Source organism: Physcomitrium patens, chromosome 1 (genome assembly GCF_059467195.1).
Source record: "Physcomitrium patens ecotype Gransden chromosome 1, ASM5946719v1, whole genome shotgun sequence".
Classification (NCBI taxonomy): Eukaryota; Viridiplantae; Streptophyta; class Bryopsida; order Funariales; family Funariaceae; genus Physcomitrium; species Physcomitrium patens.
Window position 1 is genome coordinate 26,329,481 of NC_143410.1, and position 22,200 is coordinate 26,351,680.

A 22,200-nucleotide genomic window follows, 5' to 3' on the forward strand; every position below is an offset into this window, starting at 1 on the left:
AAAATTAATATTATATATATATATATATATACATATTTAATTTATAATATTCTACATTACATCCATCATTTACATAAAAATATAATTATGAATAATTGCAATAAACATATTTAAACAGCACACATTTCTACCATCATACTTCTTTTTATAATTTTTCCTATATTTCAACTACAAGAATAAAATTTACAATCCTCAAACTTTTATCCGCTTATGTATCTCTTCACTTAAATTCCAGTAGATCCTGATTTGGGGAACATTCACGAAACTGAACTCCAGAGGTCATTACGCTCCCAAAGCCTGCCTGAGAAGGGTGTTTTGGTCGGTAGGGCCATAGATCTACAAAACTTACGTGTGACACAGAAAGTCTACGTTTTCGCAAGAAATCCCGTATTATGTTCATAAAATGTTCATTTAGATTTTAGGGTTTAGTTCACGAAGAGGCGGCTCATTGCTTTGAATGGGACGAGCTCTTCACTTGCTCTTCCTTCTTAGGTCGCGCTTGCGTTGTCGACTCCGCGACTCAGAAAAATTCCTCGTCATGGGTACTTGCACTTTCCCGTAGGTTGTGTTGGTTACTGGTGTTTTGTGCGAGTTTTTTACTAGATCATGGTGCGCTATTTCGCATTTTTTTGTAGTCAGAGCCTTCCATTGTAGTTTAGGGTTTAAAGCTCTAGCGTCTTGTTGTGGCCTGTCTGAGATTCTGTTTTTGATTGTGTGTCTTGAGGAGCGGTTGAAATTGTGATGTTGTGTATTCGACTTCGATAGCTACGTTGCACCGGTGTTGCTTCATGTTGTTAGTGTTGGCGAATTGTGTATGGGGTTTCGGGGTCTTATTTATTTGTTTTGGTTTGTTTAGGGGCGTACAAATACATTGAGGAGCTATGGCGGAAGAAGCAGTCCGATGTGTTGCGATTCTTGCTTCGTGTGCGCTGCTGGGAGTACAGGCAGCTTCCCGGCATTGTCCGCGTCACTCGGCCTTCTCGGCCTGACAAGGCTCGTAGACTAGGTTACAAGGCTAAGCAAGTGCGTGTCATTAAACCGATTACTTCTTGTTACGTTCATGTGGATACTTTATGTCGTTTGTTGTAGTTGCAGTACTGTTGTGCCTGGAGGTACTCGTCAGATCCAAAAATGTATGCCTTTAGGTTTCATCGCGGCTCGCAATTTTCCAAGTTCTAGGCTCATGTAAGTTATTTTTCTGTTAAATACCCAAATTATGCGAATTACCACTGTCACTTTAAAAAAATAGAATCACAATTAGTTTTCGCGCAGAACGATACACATAACTCTCGACAGCCATTATCTTAGTCTCTATGGGTCAAATTAGAGTTTGGTTGTTGTTGTCGTAGGGTTCTGCATACATGGATGTTGATGAGATTGAAGCGTACACACCCTTTGACCTTTTCCATCTACAAGTATTCTCCACGTCCTGAATCTGTAATCGTGGATGACGATGCGTCTGTTAGTTAACGCGGTACTAGGTATGTTTTTGGAATATGTGGCGTCATGTTATAATCGTACATCTCGATCCTCGAGAGTTGACTTTTGTCTTGGTATTTCCGCCATTATGTATACTAATATATTTTCTGCTGTCAGTCTTGAGTAAAATACATTCTCTTGCTTGTTTGTCTCCTTCAATTTCTTGTGGGGTACTTGGAGCTGATTATTTCTGTGTGTTTGTATCAGGGCTACGTGGTGTACCGTGTTCGTGTGCGCCGTGGAGGCAGGAAGAGGCCTGTTGCTAAGGGTATTGTGTACGGAAAGCCAAAGAACCAGGGTATTACACAGCTCAAGTTCCAGCGTAACTTGCGGTCAGTTGCTGAGGAGCGTGCAGGAAGGAAGCTTGGAGGCCTGAGGGTCCTCAACTCCTACTGGATCAACCAGGACTCAACCTACAAGTACTTTGAGATTATCTTGGTGGATCCACAACATACTGTAATCCGCAAGGACTCAAGGATCAACTGGATTGTCAACCCCGTGCACAAGCACCGTGAGTTGCGTGGATTAACTTCTGCTGGCAAGAAGTACCGTGGTCTTCGTGGTAGAGGGCACTTGTACACTAAGGCTCGTCCTTCTATTCGCGCTACATGGAAGCGCAACAACACTCTTTCCCTCAAGCGTTACCGATAGAGGGCGTGGATGTTGGGAATTGCGGTGGTTTTCCATGTCGCCTTTTTTTTCTAAAAATGCAAGGGCTTTTCAAAAAGTTCGGAAATCCCCTCTTGTGTTCAACATCACGTTGTTTGTTTTGTTGATCTTCATTTGCAGTTTCCTATTCTTGTCTGAGCGCACACGACCCCTGATTTGTAGGTGATTCTGTTCATGGTCGTAGAGGTCTTTTCTGTGAATTTTACTTGGATTATATCCCTGCATCTAGAAGGATATGTGGCCTTAAAGCTCGTAATTTGTTGTGATTATAGCCAATGGGTGTTCTTCACCAGGATTGTACTGTTTGGTACTCTCCTCGTCTGTGGAGGTCTCTTGTGGGCGGACAGATTTGTGTCGGGAATAAACGATGATAACTTCAGAACATATGTGGTGAACCCTCAAATGATGAAAGGAGACTAGTCATCAATAGATTTAGCCTGAGAAAGTCGTGGGTAATCGCTATAACACACTTCACCTCCAGGTCTTTACCTCCCTCGCTGAATCTGAAGAATGGTAAGCAATGGTCCGGAACCAACCTGCTACTTCGCCGATCAAGTGCTCTTGACGGCTGAATGTGTGAGACGTCGAGATTGTTGATGAACTAACTTTACATCTCTCTTAACATCCGTTACGACAGTATATGCTGACAATCGAATGACGCATGACATCTTGTCAAAGATTTGCTCACTTATTATTCTCCCAGCAGTAGCCGCAATCAAACGCTTCTGTACAATTCGGTAGGAGATTCCATTCATAACCACCTCGTAACCTCTACATGCAGGATCCCGAACATCGACGGATCTAGCACCAGGACAATTGGCGAAAAGGATTGGTAACCAGTCAATTTCCACACTAAACCAAGCTCGGGGAGAATCGAAGAATAGACATGGTAACAACGGAAGTTTCCAAACTCCGTCCCTTTGTTATTGCTGTGGCTCTCATATTGTACGAGACTGCGCAGCTTTTCTCACTGCTTCGATTCCGAAGCGATATACCACTCTTTGCACACTGCTCCCCATCGCTCAACAGACGGCCCACCTACAACCGAAATCCATGTGATGCTTCAATACCAAGCAACAACAACGACTCAATAGCGTCGCTGCCGCAGCTCGAATCTAAATCGGTCTCGTCCTTTAGTCGATGAAGCCTCACATCTGGGTATCATCTGAGTTTCATCCTCCCAAGGTACTGGTATCAATATACCGAGGGCATCAACCCTAAAAACCTGAATGCCTTTCACTTTTTCTTTCCTAATTGCCTCGCTGAACATGGATGAACAAAGCAACCACGATTTCGTCCAACTCGGCAAAAGTGCGTCCACGTCATCAATCTGGCAGGGTAAGAGTCCACGGTGTCTGCCACGGAGGAAGTCAGAAATTACACGGAAAGCTCCATTGATCGACGCCGAAGCCACTGCTCCTTCACGACTTCAGTTGCCGCTGTTGCGGTATTTCACATTTGGATTGCTCCATAGCTGGTGAAAATCCTACTATTCTCCGCGGATAACTCCGACTAGGATCCTTGTATGCATGGTCAGGCTCCGGACGTGGCTTTCATCGCCTTCAGTGGGGTATTCTGAAGGTGGTGGTGGAGGAAGATATACCGACGTGGTGAATTCGTGCTAGGTTGAATTTGGAGAAGGGAAGAAGTTGCGGTCATTTGGGGTTGAATTCATCGCGATTTTGTGTCGTTTCGGTATCTTGTGCGGTCTAGGATTATTGGGTTTTGAAGCAACTGAACTATGGGAGCCACTTCGGGGCAGTCGACGCAACCATTCATAGGAAATGAGCAGCCGCAATCAAATGCGACGGTTGAGCATCATGGATATCCCGTCATTCGGTCGGAACCGCCGCTCGCCGTCAATTACTACGGGGGTAGCCACCAGGTTGTGCATGTGTACACGGACAACGACTGGACGACGGGGATCCTTGGGTGCATGGAAGATGTCCCGAATTGCGTGTTCACCATGGTCTGCCCGTGTCTTGCGTTCGGGCGCGTTGTTGAGCATCTGGATGATGGGAACACTCCATGTATTACAGCAGCGCTTGTGTGGTATGTGATTCAGCAATTGACGTCGTGCGGGTGTGTATACTCTTACGGGTATCGTAAGAAGCTTAGGCGCAAGTATAACTTGCCTAGTCGACCATTGCCAGATTGGTTCGTCCATTATTTCTGCTGGTCCTGCGCAATCTGTCAGGTGATGTTCAATGCTCCTCTCGCAAAATTGCTGTGCAATCTAGTGGTTTGTTAACTAATAGAAATAATCGTTTTTGCGGTGTAGAACTCTAGGTGGCGATATAGACTTTTAGAGTGATCCCTTTCGTTACTGGTTCTAAAATGATGAATGAGGAAAAGTATGAAGAAGAAATTAGGTTACAATCCGGTACTTCAGCGTGTTTGCATTATTAAGAACAGGGCATGTTCAGGAGAGTTTGGTATAGTCTTGCCACGCACACGGTAACCTTCGTCATGAAAACAGTGTTTTGTTTTGCTGATTCTTGAGTTGAGTTGCATTTTAAAGCCCTTTTTGAGCCTCTTGCTCTTAATTTGATAGCTTATCATCATTCAGAAAATTCATCAACTACTTTCAGTTTACTTCTTGTGTCGTGTCGGTGTGCAAATTCACACATGAATTGTGATGGAGAGAAGGAGATGCCTATATCTGTCCATGTCAGATGAGTGCATTGCCGCTCGATTACTTTTTTTTTTCTTTCATGGAATTGCTTGTTCCTGTCTCACAGAACTAATCGTTGCTTGCCCTGATTCAGGAGACCCGAGAAATCAAGAACAGAGAAGTGATCAACAGGTATTATGCTGGCGGAGTTATGCTGCCACCTCCACGTCAATCGTTTCCACACAGGTGGTGATGTTTCATAATCATAGCATGTACATTTAGATTGGAATTCTATCTTAATGGTCTTGCGGGTCAGCCAGACTTGGCAGCACATTTGCCTAGCGAAGTAAACGATTTGTATGCGAGGAAAACGTGTACTGCAAGCTCATGGTGGCGTGAGCTCAAACTTTTTAACTTTGGTGCACACAGATTCATGCTGACCTCTTTGGCAGAGTGTACATGAGGTGGTGAAGTATCTCATACACAAATTTCACCGAATATTTTTGCGGGGCAACTTAAGTGAAAATGCCTTGTGCTTCTGTGTTTGTACATGAAAAAGCACAGTACCCGATGATTTTAGATAATTGTTTTTAATGTAATAGTATTCATGAAATAGTTGACTAGACTATATCCGATCCTACATCATAGGTTGGTCGAAGTTTGGCTTGAACAGTCTTGATGAAAACAAAGGGTCAGGTAGGATTGAACAACGAAATTGATCTTGATTTTTTATAAAGCCTCATGAAGCAAACCAGAGACGAGAAAATGCAAATGATAAAATCCATTTTGTGCTGAATATGAGAAAGTATCAAAAGCTAAGTTTTTGAACTCCTATACAATTACCATAAAGTACCCAATTAATGATTTTTATGAGTCTAGAAGCAACTGAAGGTACAATTTTTGAAAAGTTGAAAAACAATGAAAAACAAAGGCGGATTTGTGTATAGAGTCATAAATTTAGTAACGTAATATGAGTTAGAGGTGGTAAAATATCATTGTACACTGCACGGAAATTAGCATTCTAAAACTGAAAAAGAAAATATCACTAATGATTTGAATGCCTTCTATAAGACATGGTTACTTTGGAAATATTTCTTCGAAATTGAAAAAGGGAGGAAAAAAATTAGATCAAATTTATATTAAAAGTCAAGAAACACATGCATAAAGTTAACATTTTCTTGAGTTAATTAATTAAACCCACAAACATAGAAAAAAAAGAAACACAAAACAAAAAAACCAAACGAAAAAAAAGGTTAAAAGAGTTCCATTGAATAGTAATGTTGGCCAAACTGAGAAACTTCTGTTTTATCTTAATAAATGTCGAATTTATGGTTTTATGTAGAAAAAAAGTATTGTGTGCATATTGTCTGGTGGAATGTTATTGGTTTCAGAATTGAAAATTAGAATATATATGTATATATATATATATATACATGCATAAACATGTACCCGCTTTGCTAGGGTAATGAATGTTAGACCTAAAAAAGTAATAAAATGAATAATCAACTTATATGAGAGGGACGTCAACTAGCAATATGGCTAGAATACCTTCTCACCTTCTGATAGTTCTAAAAGTTTTTAATTCACTTGCAGTGAAGCGGAATAATCTCGACCATCTATTCTACATCATTTCAACACATCAAAACGATTGTAATGATATGGGTATTAATGAAGACATGCTAAAATTTCAACAATTTTATTAGTAGAGGTAGGTTGGGCCAGATGAGCACAATTCAAGATTAAACAACCTTGACATGACAGACTGTCATTGAAAATCAAAGTCAATTGAAATCATACTGTTCTAAAGTAAATTTCACCCCACGATGATTACTACCATCACATCCAAACTCTAAAAAAATTATATTGAAAGTTCTGCGAGAACGGATACGAGGTAAAAAATGACAAGATATCCAGATGACCCATGCGTCATAAGCTCCTGCGACAGACACTAGAAGCCTTGTACAATGTGTACAGCAGTCATGTGCAAGTAACTTTTGAAGTAAACTGTCAAGTACACAACGACAAAAGAATAATAATGTAAACCGTGTAATCAGAGGATGATGAAGCACTCATTCAAAATCCAGCCATAAAGAAAACTAGAACTTGATTAACGCTGTTAACATTAAGAAGGTAGGCACAACAATCCAGAGCACAAGAATGCTATCTAAATGCATTACTTAGAAGAACCCATATACATTCCATAGTGGTCAACCATACCAAGACTAGCCATAATTCTCAAATGATAGACCTAGGTAAGATCAACACAAGAGAAGCACATAACCAAGCGAGACCAGAAAAGTGAAACCGAACACAACCTTACCTTGTTGAAATCAAGAAGCTCATGACCAACAAGGCTCAGACTGTAAGAATTCAAATTGCCGATGCTGTATCGCTGGAACGGGCTACCAAGAAGCTGAAAAGATACTTAAAATGTCACGTTAGCGGATTGATGTGAGTAGGTAATCCCACTCACTCCTACCTGAGTACTGCGGGAAGAGGCAGGGAACAAATGAAGCCAATAGACTTCTTTAATTTTCCAACCTGATGTGCTTTGGGTGAGTTCAGAAGTTCAAAGAAATCAAAGCGCCTGATTGACTTCACCTGCCTTTGGGCCTACTTGAGCTTCAAACCCTAATTACTATACATAAACGATTCCCGAGGGTCGCTTCCATAATACAAGGGCTTTGTAGACTCAGTTAAATTGCCTTACAGCAGGATCTCAAGACTTATGCCAGAATTTCCTCTGTCATGTACACATCCAATCGGACATCAATCAAAACATAGCGACCCTCCGTATCTCACAGCACCCGTAACTCCGCTAGGAAAGCTGCGCATAGGTCGAGAAAGAGATATGTGGGACCCACTACTCTTTGCAGGTCCAGCAAATACTTCTCTTCTCGCAACTTGAAGAGCTGCATTCAGAAGATACAGGCAGAATTTGTTAGCATTGCACTTGTAATGACTTGTAAAAACTGATTTGGTTTCAGCAACGTATCATAATCTGCACAAAGTCCTGCAAAGCATGTGAAATGCTACGAAAAGTTCCTAGAAAAGGAAACTTGTTTGATCCAACTTCCTGGTGTTTAAAACTTGGTCCTTTCACAATTACATAGAAGAGTGATGAGAAGTAAGCTATTTAGCTGAGGCCCTGATCAAGACATGTATCAACTTGGCAATTAGAATGACCCAATTCTGAAGTCACCATAAATCCAAGATGAAGACGGCTTAAGCAAATGATACACCTTACTGTGCTAGGAAACCGAGAACTAATATTTTTGAAGAGACGAACCTGCAATTCAAACTTGAGGACATTACTCTCGACGCCACTCTCGTTATCTCTGTTTCCAGCAGCCACTGAACCAGAAACTCCGTGCTGCTCAGAAGACCAGCGGCAAGAAGAAGCTCTAGGCATAGATCCAGCCATTGGGGAATCAGGAAGGCTATGATTCTCTGCAGTCGTGTCATTCGAATTTTGGCCTGGTGCAACCCATCGGCACTTCAAGTTGTAAGCCCCTGTCTTCTTCCAGTTGATGCCCAGATCGCGGAGGGTCTTCAAAACGTCATTCATTATCTCTTTAGGGTGTGATCGTAACTGCAATACAGTTAACCACCCTAAATAAGTTATCTACAATCGCCACTGTCCTTCAGATTTCTCAAACCGAATAGAGTATAAAAAATTGGTGTCAACAAGAATCTGTAGCTCGTTACAATAGATACTACCGAAATTGAGAGGAACGAGATCTGAGGGAAGAGGTATATGAAATGGACTTATTAGAATGGTAGAGAAAGGAAATTCAAAAAATACCTGGAGACCTAAAACCCATTTCCTCTCAGCTACAACCCTATGTTGTAGCCCAGAGGGCGATGCACTTCTTCGGTCCATACTAGACATGTGGGTTAAAGTTCGAGGATAACCAGATCTTGGCGTCCCGTTAAATGCATCCATTGGAGACATCAAGTGCTCCTGCATCAAGAAATAAACTCCTCACTTTAGACAATGCTTTACCTTAAGTTCTGAGAAGAAATCAAAACAAAAATGGAATGTGTTTGCCGTGCCAGCCAAAGAATACCATAAATGAACGATTTTGCACCTACTCAATTTAAGGACGCATGAGATCATGAACAAGATAAGTCTTGACAGCCCTAAACCAACCTTTCCCTCATTGAATTCAGAGCAAAGATAACCATTTGAAAGCCGCCGACGGTTGTCCAGCATCAAATAATATGCCACAGTGGCCTGCAGAATAGAAAATTAAATGTTCTCATTAGTTGGACCCATGTTCACAAACCTTGTTAACCCTAAGATACAGAATTTCTGCTGATAAGTTTGAATGGATAGGTAGTCAGAATTTCCTACTACTTTCCAAACTTTAGACAAGGTTTAGGTTGGCACTACCAAGCCACTGGGGCATTGATAAATTGCATTACACTGTAAGGAAGTATGATACGCTACGAAAGAGTAAGTACCTTGTTTTGCACGCGGTTTAGCAGTGAGTCAATAAGTAGGTCCCGATCAAAATTCAATGCAACAACCCGCTCCAATATTTCCTCGTCAATCTGTCCGTAAACACACCACCAAACAATCATATGCATACTCAGAAGACGGCACGACCAGTGTCGCTCATAAATGAGAACATTACTCAAAAAAAAGACATCAAGTTTCACAAACTTATATATTAAACATACTCTGATAAGCACGGTCATCCATATCCTCAAAAGTGAGACCAAGCAAAGCTATCAACTTCGAGGAAACACCTCAGAACAATTTTAATCCGCGATCATTTCGAAGATTACAACGCTTAGCCTCAGTTTTGAAGTTCGGTATTAATTTGATCGAAGTTCTCATGTTCTTCTACGAGTAAGAGAAGATACGACACATGCTCGTCGTTTACATACACGTTAAATTGCATGTACATACTAGAAAAGAGAAAATTTCTCAAACGGCCATCAAAACATTTTTAGAAATTTCAGGGAATAATCTAGAGCCTCTGGCGGTTGAATTAAAAAAGTAAAGAAAGCAGCAAGTGAACCCAAGCGCAACCCCATGAATTTCAAGAGCACATACACTAATAAATTATAATGAGCTCTTACCCGTTTAGCTTGCTGAGTTGTATCAGGAGGGGGAACTGCAAGGTAACGGGGCAAATGATTTAAAAACCATGGATGCTGCCGAATCTCAGGAATTGTTACTCTCTTCATCGGGTCTACAAGCAACATTCTTGGAATGAGATCTCTTGCTCCTGGTGATAAATGACTAGGCAGAGTGTAGATGCCACCCTGAGCAGAAAATACAATTCAAAAGTGAATACCAACCAGTAAATTCTACGTATTTGTATATCATTTTATATGTACATGCACGTAGAACACAAGCTATCAGACAGAGACTCAGGGTTGCAAACCTTCGCTTCAGAATAAGTATGTAAAATCGCTTTGTACACATTATCTTCAAGTAAGAACATGGGCTTGTACACAAACTGCACTACGCGGTTCTAAGCGGACTGAAAGAAACACAATACTCGACTGCAGCGCTGTTACCAGACACGAAACAAATAGCTAGACACGCCGAACCAACAATCTAACCTTGATTTTCTTAAACAGATTTGGAATGTTTTCGTCGTCAAAGGGTAAAGAACCACACAAAAGAGCATACAGAATAACGCCACAGCTCCACACATCCACCTCGGGACCGGCATATAACTTCCCTGAAATGACCTGCATGTTCAACAATATCAACAGTCAACAAGCAGGAGTGTGTCCGGGCACAGAAAACCTACAACTTGGTTCAGGCACCCAACACAGAAAACAGAAACATGTGACACAATCACATGACGAATTAAAACAGTGTCAAACAAGGCAATCAGGCATAGAGCAAAACCTCTGGAGCAGCATAATTTGGACTTCCACAGCTAGTTTTGAGGAAATGACCGTCCCTCATAACATTGGATAACCCAAAATCAGCAATCTTGACGTTAGACTTGGAATCAAGAAGTAAGTTCTCTGGCTTCAAGTCACGATGAACTACCATGTTCCGATGACAATACTCCACTCCGGACACAATCTGTACAGAATAAGAAAGTTCAATCAGCTTCAAGATAAGAGTGCACACGAAATACAAAGTTTCATGAAACATTTATCCCTCAGACAAAAGACACACTCTCTCCCTCTCTCCCTCTCACACACACGGGAGTCCCATGAGTATCAAGTGTTGCTGAGAAGAGAAAAAAGCACAAGAAAACAAATTAAGAACCACTTAATCGGAGCGGAAATTTTCTACTCACAGCATCATTATGCCAACAAATGGTTTTAAACTCCGCAATCCACCCTCGAGAATTTACGTCACCACAGCAGGCATATCAAGGTGATTGAATGAAGCCCCAACGTACAATTCAGTAACTTGCATTAGAATAGCTGTAAAACCAGAGCATAGGCTACCTGCTGGAAAAATCGTCGAGCTTCATGTTCACCTAGACGTCCCTTCTCAACAATGTAATCAAACAGCTCCCCTGATTTTACATATTCCATCACCACAAATATGTCTGCCGGTGTCTCGATAACTTCGTACAAGCGTATGATGTGGGGATGCATGAATAGTCGCAAAATCTTGATCTCACGCCGCACTGCACAACATGCCACCACACCTCAGCCATTACTGAATCAACTTATGGACTTAGGGACTGAATGCGAACATCATACATGAGTAGTCGAACCCTAGAAAGGATTCATGAACCCTAATGACTGAACGATAAGCAGTACAAGATATTTCTATATTTGTAAGGAGGTCAAGCTACACTAAAGTTAGTCAAGAGACCCTGAACCCATACACAAAAGAAAAAAAAAGGAAAGTACTGATCTGACTGTAAGCTAAAACTCTTGGGCAGATGCTAAATCCCCTACTGACCCACTGACAGACTCAACGCACACACACACACACACACACACACACACACACATGTTTTCCTTCGACACGCAAAAGCACTTCATCAGGCCTAAGGAAGTGGATCAAAGTATAACAAAAGGCTGAAACCGACCTTTCTCCTCCATGTCCATCATCTTGACTTTCCGTCGATTTAAAATTTTAATAGCCACCTTGTGGCCAGTGGGTGAATGTTCTGCCACTTTCACCTTCCCGAAAGACCCAATCCCTAGGGTTTTCCCCAGCTTGTAGTTGGGCAAATAGTACTCCGCTGTAGCAGGACCCATGGGCCGGCCACCTGCCTCCATCGCTAACTCCTTCACCCCCACCCTAACCTTCCGGCACTCACGTCTGCAGTCTCTCTATCCACTCCCGGGCAATGGCTCTCAACGTCACGACCCGCCAATTACGCAGAGCCTCATCTCCTCAATGCGAGATCCCTCCTTTCCATCACGCCCAAATTCATCTACCGTGGGACACTGAATCCGCCACAGCCTCACCCCCAAACTCATTCACACTACACCCTCCCAAACCAGATCACCTCAAATCAAACGCCTTCAAATCCGCCACACATCTCCACAATGGCACGCAGTCAATGCACTCCAACACCCTTCTAAAACCTCCACTCCCATTCCCCGCACCAGATCAATATACCCTTATCACACCATCTCCACATAAAACTCCACCAGACTACCACCTCAAATAAAACCCCCCTCTACCCGACTGTCCCTCCTCCGCAGATCACACCACCCAACCCTCACCTCCCTACTCCAACCCCAACTATAAATCCACAACTCTGCAATCCACCCTTCCAACCCCTACATAAAACATACACATCAGATCCCCCTCCTCGTTATCCCTCCCATACACCCCCTTCATTTCGACCTCAAAGATCCACCACAAACCCTACGCATCCAAATTCCTTCCCCACTCTTCCTCGTCACCACCACCACCACCACAACAAGTCAAACAACAAGCATATCCAAGCACACCTCTATGTCATCCTCTTCCTCCTCCACCTCCACCACCTCCACCTCCACCTCTTCCGTGTTTTCCTACTCCGCTTCCAACCCTACCCTTCCCGAAATCCTCACAACATGTCCAACTCCTGTCTACCCATCCATCCACCACACCAAAGCTTTCTTCCTCCCCCTTCGCCTCAAACGCCACTCAAAGCCACCAAACGAAAATCCGACATTGTACAGCAAAACTACATCAGAATCCAGAGGCGGTGCAGCAAATCCGAGCCGTGAATCAGACACCGGCATAGGACTACTGCCAGGGATCGAAGGAGAAGGAAGGTCCCTCCAAACGAGAGAGCGAGAGAGAGAATAGACTAGAATAGACTAGAAGAAAAGAGAAAAAGGAGAGGAAGAAGAAGAAGAAGAAGAGATGAGAGCGAGGGGGACGACAACATGTGCAGGGAAAAGAAAGAGTTCAAGGCATGATTCTCACTCTGTCTCATAAGGAGCCTCAATTGATACCCCATACCCACCCGGTAACGATTGATACTCTGTGGTCACCGGATATGGACCCTACACCCCTCTCCCTCCCTTCCCTCCGCCCCAACCGACGGCTATTGACCTTCCAGATTCCCTTCTTCATTCGTTTGTTTGTTGCTTTTTCGTCCACTTTAATCATTCGCCCTCTGTCCCGTTTCTCGTACACTTTGTAGGCTTCGTCTTCCTTTCTTTCTGCTTTTTACCTTTTTTTTCTCTCGCCCTCGATGCCTTTATCTTTTTTTAATGCCTTTTTTTCGATTGCCCAGGTTCGGTTTCTGTTGCTTTTGAGATGATGGTTTGCTATCCCCCTTGTTTGTTGTTGTTGTTGCTTGGTGGTCCCCCTTCTTTACGATATTACTTTTTCATAACTTTGTCCCACTCTCTTTTGAAGGTGTCAATTGAATAAAATAAAATAAACAAAACCTAGGGTTGAGGTTCTTCATTGCAATGAGATCAAGTAAAGAATCAGTTTTGATATGACGATGATGTGTTTTTTTTTTATGCAAAGACCAACAATGACCATAAGCTGTCACATGATGCATAGAGAGTTCAAAGTGGCCCTTTGATGTTTTTTCACAACCAATAATGGAGAAAGGAATTGTGTTTTATAAAAATAAGTATAAAAAATATATAAATAAGTGGATTTGTATGTTTAAGGCTTTCGTGAGTATTTTCCCTACAAAATCCCTGAAATCACCCATGTAATGCATTGGGTCATATTTTTCCATTCCTTTTTACTTGAATGGAATGAATTTGTATTGAATGGGTTTCATATTTTTGTAGTGTGTTAAAAAAATGAGGAGGAGTTGGGGGAGGGGGGGGGTTTACTTTTTCATGTATGTGCCCTACTGTTTTCTATTTATATAACTCTATATATGATAAAAGCTTGAGAGATAGAGTTGGATTGTGAGAAAGCGAACATGGGGCCAATCAATTGAGCTGTTGGTGACTTAACTTTAAAGTTTGAGCCAGGTTTCATTAAGAGCAAGCTGAGCAGAAAGCCCAGTATATTTATATATCATAGATTACATCCACTTTTATTTGTTTTGCTGTATACCAATGTGATAAACTTTTTCCTTTAATTTTTTTCTTTCACTAGGGTTTGTGTTCTTTTGCCCTGACTGAGACTGCCGTGAAGGTTTTTGCCTGGTTCAAGGGAACCAGCAACAAGAATGTTTCATTTCTTTTTCTTTTTCTTTTCTTTTTAGGCAGAGAAATGAAATCGGAAATCGGAAATCTGTGGCTTCTGTGTGGCATGCTTTTGCTTTTATGACTCTTGCTGTAATTAATCATTGATTAAAATGAGAATTAGGACCTAGGCTTGTGTATTCTGTAGCATCTGCTAATAGGATTCTCTTTAAGAATCCAGAAGGCAGCACACAACACAAATATATATACATATTATAATAATAAATACGGACATGTGTGTGTATATTTATATTGTGGGTAAGCGGCACTATGACTTGTTCAAAGAGGCTTTTCTATCTAGAATCCCAAACTGTGGGCTTCTCTGCTTTGTTGCAAATCAAACGTTTTCTTCTCCCATGAGACGTTGCTTGCAAGAAAGCCCTACTCAATGTGATATATATATATATATATATATATAATAGAAGAATAAAAAAATGAAAGTCAGAAAATTTATTCAATAGTTCAAGCCACAATAGAACTCAAAAATACAAAAAAAGAATCCAAAGGCACACTCTAAATCAAATTTTTTAACCACCAAATTGTACCAACATCAAATAAACAACATGACCTTGCTTCTTTTCTCTATGAGTCCAAAATTGTATACTTGACTTGTGCATCATCCCAACATACCTGAGTGTATATCATTCAATTGTTTATTTCTTTATTGCTCTATGTATTTTAACAGTGAATCACTTTCTTAAGAAGTTACACAAAAACTGCAAGCTCCCTACTCCTGAACCCCCCATGCAAAGCAAACAAACTCACTTCCACAAATCTCAAGGCAGAGGAGGCATGATTCAGTGTGGTAGTGGCATAAGTTTCGTCTTCTATTATAATAATAAGAATGATAAGAAGATTAGGGTTTGAAGGTTTCTTTCCCTCACTCACTGTCTGGTCTGTAAAAAAAAAGAGGGCATGAGGGTTCATAATTGTTATTATATACTAAAGCATGTGCTCTGAAGTTGGCCTTTTTGAGAAGTGCCACAAGTTCTGGACATTGTTGGATGGGGAGGTTGGCACTTGTTTTTCACACTCTTGTGGGCATTCATGGCAAGGAAGTGCAGTGCCTTTGCTCTTCTTATTTAACCATTTGTTTTGTGTGGTGTCTGTTTCTTATTATGGTTAGTGTATTTGGGGTGTGATTCATGTTATTGGTTCTCTAGATTTGTGTTTGATTTTCAACTGTTTATTATTATTATTATTATTATTTTAATTAATCTATTTTTATTGTTGTTGATACTGTCTTGTAGAAACTACTCTGGTGTATTAAATCTACTCTTGGGATTCTTGTTGGAATTTCTTGTGCTTCATGTTTTTTGTTGTCTCTATTCTTTTTCTTTTTTCTTGTTGTTTCTTTGTTGAGTTTCCTTGTAAAAAAAAGGAAACAAAAGAAGAAGAAATTAAAAGCATCTATATATATATATATATATATAAGGAATGTTAAAATGACCCACCTATTTACTAAATCAATCCATCCTATCAAAACCATCATTTGAATCATGGCCTTCATCCCAACCCCCTTTGTTCCCAACTCTCACTCCCCTTGTTTCTCATAATAGGATGGATATATTTTTAGTAAATAGATGGGTCATTTTAACATATATATATACACACACATATATAGAGTGAGATAGAGGGGGGAGAGAGAGATGTATATTTCTAATAGATATTTCAAGTTTTATTTTATCTTACTTATTAAAATAAATATTTATTACTTCTTTGCACCAATCATTATAAGTTTATAGGTTTTACATTATTGTTATGTGTTGTTATTTGTCTTTGTTTGAACAAGTCAATAGTAGAAAAATACCCTATGGTATAATTCAATCCATCTCCAATTCAATTTAAATATAATGTAAAATTGTCATACTACAATTTAAAATATGCTTCATGTATAAGCCCAAAACTGATTGCTAAAATATAACAAGAAATAATTATTTTTTTATATTAAAATAATATCTTCAATATATAATAAAATATCCTCTTTCAAAAAAATGCAATGATATTTTTGCATTTTCAATAATCAATTAATGAGGTGATTTAACATATTTATCAAGTTTTGTTGTGTTTTGCTTCAATAAATTTTAAGATTTACATACGTATATATATATCTAAACACATTTCATTTCTTTTGATACAACAGAAGTACATGTTCAAAAAATCAGTTTTCAAGCAAGTATTTAAAGTTCACTTTTAAGGTGGTGAATGGTATAGAAATAATTTACAGGTAATAGAGCTTCAAAAAATCTCACTTCATGTTCTCACCCATCTGTCAACATTATCTTCTGATAGAGTACTGAGATCCAAACATCAACCTGTAACATTTCAACATTCCTTTGAGTTTAATAAACGATGGACTTGTTTCCTTTTCCATACCCGACAACATGTAATTTGATTAAACCGCATCTATTTATATCCAATTATTCATTGAAAGTGGATGTTCTGCTTGCACCACGATTAAAAGTGACAACAAAGAAACTACATTCAATGTACTGGTAGAGAAATACGTCACCTACGTCAGACACTTCTTCCCTACGGCTTGAGCATTCCTTACTTGGGTCATTCAACGGATAATTCTACTCGGGAGGGCACAAGGAGTAGATCAACACTTGATGATAGCACTTGAAACTGGAAGGATAATAAGGTTATGCCTCTAAAACTACACCCAGAGATTCCAGACGATGTCCTCTTACTTTCATTTCATGTCTCTGTAAATGTATAAATTCTGCCAAAATAAAACTACTTTACAGAGCAGAGGAACTACGAAATACGGTTTGAACACACTGCAAATCATTACTTCAGAAATAGTTTTGGGCACATATTGTCTTAGATTACTGTCACCACCACAAACAAATCCTGTGTAAAGCCCAGGTTGAGACTTGAGCATGCATTCGGTTCCACAAGGCATTGCAATGCTGCTTTGCAGGTCGTTCTGTCCACGGTGCTTAAGTGTTAGTAACAAGAGGTATGGAACGGGACAGGCGAAATATCCATCAGCCACCAATTGAGAAATGCCCATCCCGGGAAAAAGTCGAATTCAAAACTTAACATTCACGCTCAAATCTTGAAGCCCAGTAAGGACAGATTAAAACCTTGCGATTAGGAACATTGTTTACAAAAACAACCTCAATGTTTTGATCAGAGACACCATAACTCTAATTCATCTGGCGGACGAGGTTGTTCAACTTGGCTTCTCTGTTTCCAGCGTCACCATGCTCCACGTAGTGATTCCTCTTCTTCGTCAGGCCACCAAGGGGAGCGCTCAGCTTGAAGGGCCACAAGAAGTTGTTGGCCTCTTTGAAGTGAGGACCGACAGTGTAAATCTCGTGAATGAGATCCTCAATGCAGATGATGCCGAACTTGCCAAGTGCCTGCTCAATGACACTGTTGTCGGTCAAGGCGGTGCGGCACTTGTCCTGCTTGCCATAACCGCGCTTGTAAATCAACTCCCTGACAGTTTTCAGATTGGGGTATCTGAAAATAATAATGGTGGCGATGTCAGTTTTATGTTCAGTGCAAACAACTGAAAAACACAAGTTTATAGCCAGTTAGCAAGACGCCAATTCCAAGCCTATTTGGCACTTCGAGTACAAATGGTGACTCACCCGTAGGTTACGTAAGGCTCAACCCTGCGCAACATGTTTACGGTGGCCTTGTTCACCTTCATGAACACGCCGTTGAAGATCTGTCTCAGCCTCAACAGCTGCATGATCTTTCTGACTTTAGGGTGCATGTCGTTGATACTGAATTACAGAAGAACAAATCAGCATTACGAAAAAAGTCAACATGACCTACTTTCGCAATAAATGTCAGCCAATCTGAAACAAATGATATCTTTAATTTGGATAATAAAACGTTATTTGACAAGTTCGTCAGACGATGACGTTTGATGGACGTCTAAATATCTTTCAGCACCACATAACACATTGACGTATTGAATACAAAGTCAAAGATGCCCGTCTTTACCCACGGATTCGAATGACAAACATAAGCTTGGGCTCTGGCTCAACGTAGAATCCACCCTTCAGCTTGGCCTCCCTTTTCAGAGTGATCAGTTCCTTTTCCTGTAAAAGAGAAGGATGCCACAATATTAAGAAGGCATTCAGTGCCGGGAGAGAACAAGGAGAAACGTCAGTTACATCACGCCTTGACAATGACCTGAATCAACCCGAACAAAGCCGTGCAAGCACTGATTACCACAAAACTAACGTGGAATCAAGACAATAACCTATTTCATGTAAAATTAGGTCATTGGCATCTTGATATCGTCGATAAGCCGAAAATAACAACCTAAACCCTAAAAGCGGTTTCTCATCTACAAAAAAACAGTGAGTACAGATATATGAAACCATGGAACATTAATGTACGATCACAGCTAAATGAGAGAAACGGCCACCCACTGACAACAAAGATTCACACAACCGCGCCAGAAAGATTCTCAAAGGCAAAACCCTAGACACAGTCTATGCAAGTTTATCCACAAATGCCCATGCCACATTGCTCCAAATGACGAGAAAAGATGAGGGTACGGGCCCAATGACGAATCCTAAAATCAAATTCGCAAACCGTACCGAACGCTGACCAATTTACAATTAACAGTAACCACTAGAGCTTTCACGGCGGATTGCAGCCCAAATTACGGTGACGGGAGAGATCCATGACCACTCCCGAGAATCTCACCTGCTTCTCGTACTCCTCTTGGTATTGTTGAGCACGCTTGAAGATGAGCGTCCTGTTCTTAGCGTTCCGGGACTTAGCAGCGGAAAGCTCCGCAGCCTTAGCGGCAGCCCATTGCTCATCTCGCTTGCGCTTCTTCAAGAGAGTCTCGGGCACAGCAGGCGGGGCTGCCTCGGCACTCATGGTTGCGGGAAGAGACGGGGGGCAAGCAAGGGGAGCCTGGCCTGAGCGGGTGCAGCAACAACAACAACAACGCGGGGAACTTGGAAAGGACTGGACATTGCAGCACAGCTCTGCCTTACCGTGCTCAATCCTGCACCCCAAACCCTAATTTCCTATCCAAGGGCTGAGATCGCCCGCCGCTCCGGACGGCCACGATGGGCTTTGCTTCTGGGAACGTGCCAGTTGAGTTCGAGAACTTCGTTCGACTCACCCATTCCATGATTGACTGCCTGTTTTTTTAAGTTAATTGTAAAATTTGTGTTACTTGTGATTGGAAAATTTGAATAGAACTTCTACAACATGTTCTTATTATTAATAGAACCCATTTTTTTTCTTTACTTAGGCCTGCTTTCACATTTTTGAAGCTACATTCATTCATAAATGAAAGTTTTGAATGCTCAAAAATACTTCTTCAATTTGGTCAAATAAAAACTTCTTGTTAATTTTTTTTAATGATTTTTTGTTCATATTTTTATTTTTATAATTTGAAACATGATTATGTAATTTAGAAAATAGAAAGAGTTTCTACATCAATGTAAAACTAAAAGTAAGCAAAGTAAGCTTGTAATTCAACAACATTAAATGCTACTTTACATTAGTTTTGTTTAATATTTTTATTATATATATGATTGTCTCCCTACTAATTAATCTCATCCATTATTGAAAAAAGTATCAATTATCACAGGTTATAAACTATCAAAACAACAAAAAAATATTCCAAATCTAGATTCTAGGTGACATAGTCTATGAGACTTTTGTTAATTGTTGGAGGTTATTAGTTACTGGTTATATGATCTATTGAAGAGACAATTGTCTACATATTAATGTTTTAAATTTAAAAATTCTCTAAAAATAAAAAATTAACTTTAATTAGTTTTAAACACATTCAAATATTTTTTAAAAAATCTCTTTAATTTAGAATTCTTTGACATTATATAAAAAAAAAACCTCTTACTAGTCTTAATAAGAATCTAGTGTAATTTTTTTTTAAAAAAACTAATATTTATATCTATAGTGTTTGCATGCAATGGAAATATTATTAATTTCTCATAGAATTGCAACAATTATTGTAGAGTTTTTCCAATTTCACTCCTATATTGTATAAGATCCTTAATACTTTATTTTAATTGTTTATAAAATAAATTAAAATTATGAATTAAAGTATAATGTATAGATGAATATATATATATATATATATATATATATATATATACATTAATGACTCAAATTTAAGTTCAAATTTAAGTTCAAATTTAAGTTCAAATTTAAGTTTTTAATTAATATTTTGTAATATATAAAGACATATATATACATATATATATATATTTATAACTATAGTTTTTAAATAATAATTTATTCAATTATTTCTTTAAATACTTTATATAGTACTATCTCAATTTGTTTTACATAAAATAAATATCTATAGAACCATACAAATTACTATTTTTTTTTAATATGGTTACTAAACTAATATGTAACTAAAATAATGTGGTTTGTGTAAAGACAAAATTTTAATTATTAATTAATTTTTTTTTAGAAAAAATCTTGTATAGATCTCATATAAATACTATCTTCTTCAAACATGTATAGAAAAAAATTATAATCATGAGTGAAAAGAAATTTTAAATCATCACTTTACAAAATAAATATAGAATCATTAATTAAAAAAAAATGTATATACATTAAGAATGTAAAAGTAATCTAAATATACAATGTTCAAAGCAATGATGATAATAGATAGAAAATAACTTACTTTGTCTTGTTTTGTAATTTATTTTTAATAGCACATAAAACCATATATCAAAAATATTAAACATAGTAAATATTAAATTTTTTAGAGATTATCTTTCACTTCTTATCTTGGCAAAATTAATAATCGTCTTTTAAAAGAGTTTTTTGTTATAATTATTCAAAAAACTTAAGTAATAAATTAATTATATATTTAATTTATTTCTCTTTAATAAAAATATAGTCTCTTTAATCAATAGATTGAATAGGATAATTTAAATACAATTTTTTTAACATATATTATAAAAAAATACAAGTGTTATGAAACAATGATTATTAATGTTTAAAGTAATACCATACTTTAATGATTAGAATAGTAAAATCTTAAAAAATAAAAATTTTATTCTAAAAAATTAAATAATTTATTAAAATATTTATATAATTAATATTAATATATATATATATATATATAAATTAAAAAATTACCATTTGATTAAATTTTTAAAATTTTAATAATAATATAAAATATTTAAAATAATTATAGAATGAGTTAAAAGTTGACAATAAAATTAAATCTTTCAAACTTTAAAATTTAAGGATCAAGTATTCAATGTAAACAAATCTTAGTAAGAAAAAGTTATCAAATATAAAATATTCAATAATTGTATTTTTAAAAATTATTTTAAATATTAAGCAAGTCATTCATATCAGTGAGATTATATATTCAATAAGATTTTATAAATTATTTTAAAATTAATTAATTAATTTATAAATTTATAAAATTTTGAATAAGTATTGAAAACTATAAATTTAAATACAATGTTCTCTTTAATAATTAATCTCTAAAAAAAGGAACACCTCAAATAATTAATCAAAACTTTGGCAATTGACTATGATTTATGGTGCATAATTAACAAACACTAATTTCCTATAATTAATTCATTTTCATTGATTTTTTTATTATTCAACAAAGGTTATTAACAGAGGTCAAGTAAATATATATGATTGAGCATAGCAAGGTGTTTGCCCATAGGTTATGATGGTCAAAGACGTGCAGTGGAACAGTAACAATGATATACTGATGTGTCTAAGATATAAACAATTCATTTGTTATGATACTTCTACACAATGCTATCTAGTTCACAAATACCCTGGATTCAATGAATCAAATATTTTATTTTATTTTATTTATTATTGTTCATTCAAGT

The 22,200-nt window shown here is 38.4% G+C and overlaps 4 protein-coding genes across 4 annotated transcripts; 2 read left to right on the forward strand and 2 right to left on the reverse strand.

Annotated features, from left to right (window-relative positions):
* The first annotated feature begins 497 nt into the window (after nucleotides 1-497).
* LOC112295102 (large ribosomal subunit protein eL15z) lies at nucleotides 498-2,232 on the forward strand. The gene is made up of 3 exons (XM_024546323.3): nucleotides 498-542; nucleotides 857-1,023; nucleotides 1,687-2,232. Exons 1-3 carry the CDS (start codon nucleotides 539-541, stop codon nucleotides 2,128-2,130), a joined length of 615 nt encoding a protein of 204 aa, XP_024402091.2. The 5' UTR covers nucleotides 498-538; the 3' UTR covers nucleotides 2,131-2,232.
* A 1,371-nt stretch (nucleotides 2,233-3,603) lies between these two features.
* On the forward strand, nucleotides 3,604-5,202 carry LOC112295168 (protein PLANT CADMIUM RESISTANCE 7). The gene is made up of 2 exons (XM_024546431.2): nucleotides 3,604-4,345; nucleotides 4,917-5,202. Exons 1-2 carry the CDS (start codon nucleotides 3,890-3,892, stop codon nucleotides 5,013-5,015), a joined length of 555 nt encoding a protein of 184 aa, XP_024402199.1. The 5' UTR covers nucleotides 3,604-3,889; the 3' UTR covers nucleotides 5,016-5,202.
* A 1,859-nt stretch (nucleotides 5,203-7,061) lies between these two features.
* LOC112295044 (SNF1-related protein kinase catalytic subunit alpha KIN10) lies at nucleotides 7,062-12,680 on the reverse strand. The gene is made up of 10 exons (XM_024546202.3): nucleotides 11,791-12,680; nucleotides 11,195-11,379; nucleotides 10,638-10,820; nucleotides 10,343-10,474; nucleotides 9,854-10,039; nucleotides 9,230-9,319; nucleotides 8,916-8,999; nucleotides 8,568-8,726; nucleotides 8,052-8,354; nucleotides 7,062-7,674 (listed from the first exon to the last, which is right to left on the reverse strand). The coding sequence occupies exons 1-10, from the start codon at nucleotides 11,981-11,983 to the stop codon at nucleotides 7,561-7,563; spliced, it is 1,629 nt and encodes a 542-aa protein (XP_024401970.1). The 5' UTR covers nucleotides 11,984-12,680; the 3' UTR covers nucleotides 7,062-7,560.
* Nucleotides 12,681-17,425: 4,745 nt separating this feature from the next.
* Nucleotides 17,426-19,302, reverse strand: LOC112290451 (large ribosomal subunit protein uL30y). Its single transcript, XM_024536691.3, has 4 exons — nucleotides 19,046-19,302; nucleotides 18,332-18,429; nucleotides 17,971-18,108; nucleotides 17,426-17,839 (listed from the first exon to the last, which is right to left on the reverse strand). Exons 1-4 carry the CDS (start codon nucleotides 19,223-19,225, stop codon nucleotides 17,521-17,523), a joined length of 735 nt encoding a protein of 244 aa, XP_024392459.1. The 5' UTR covers nucleotides 19,226-19,302; the 3' UTR covers nucleotides 17,426-17,520.
* Between the last annotated feature and the right edge of the window lie 2,898 nt (nucleotides 19,303-22,200).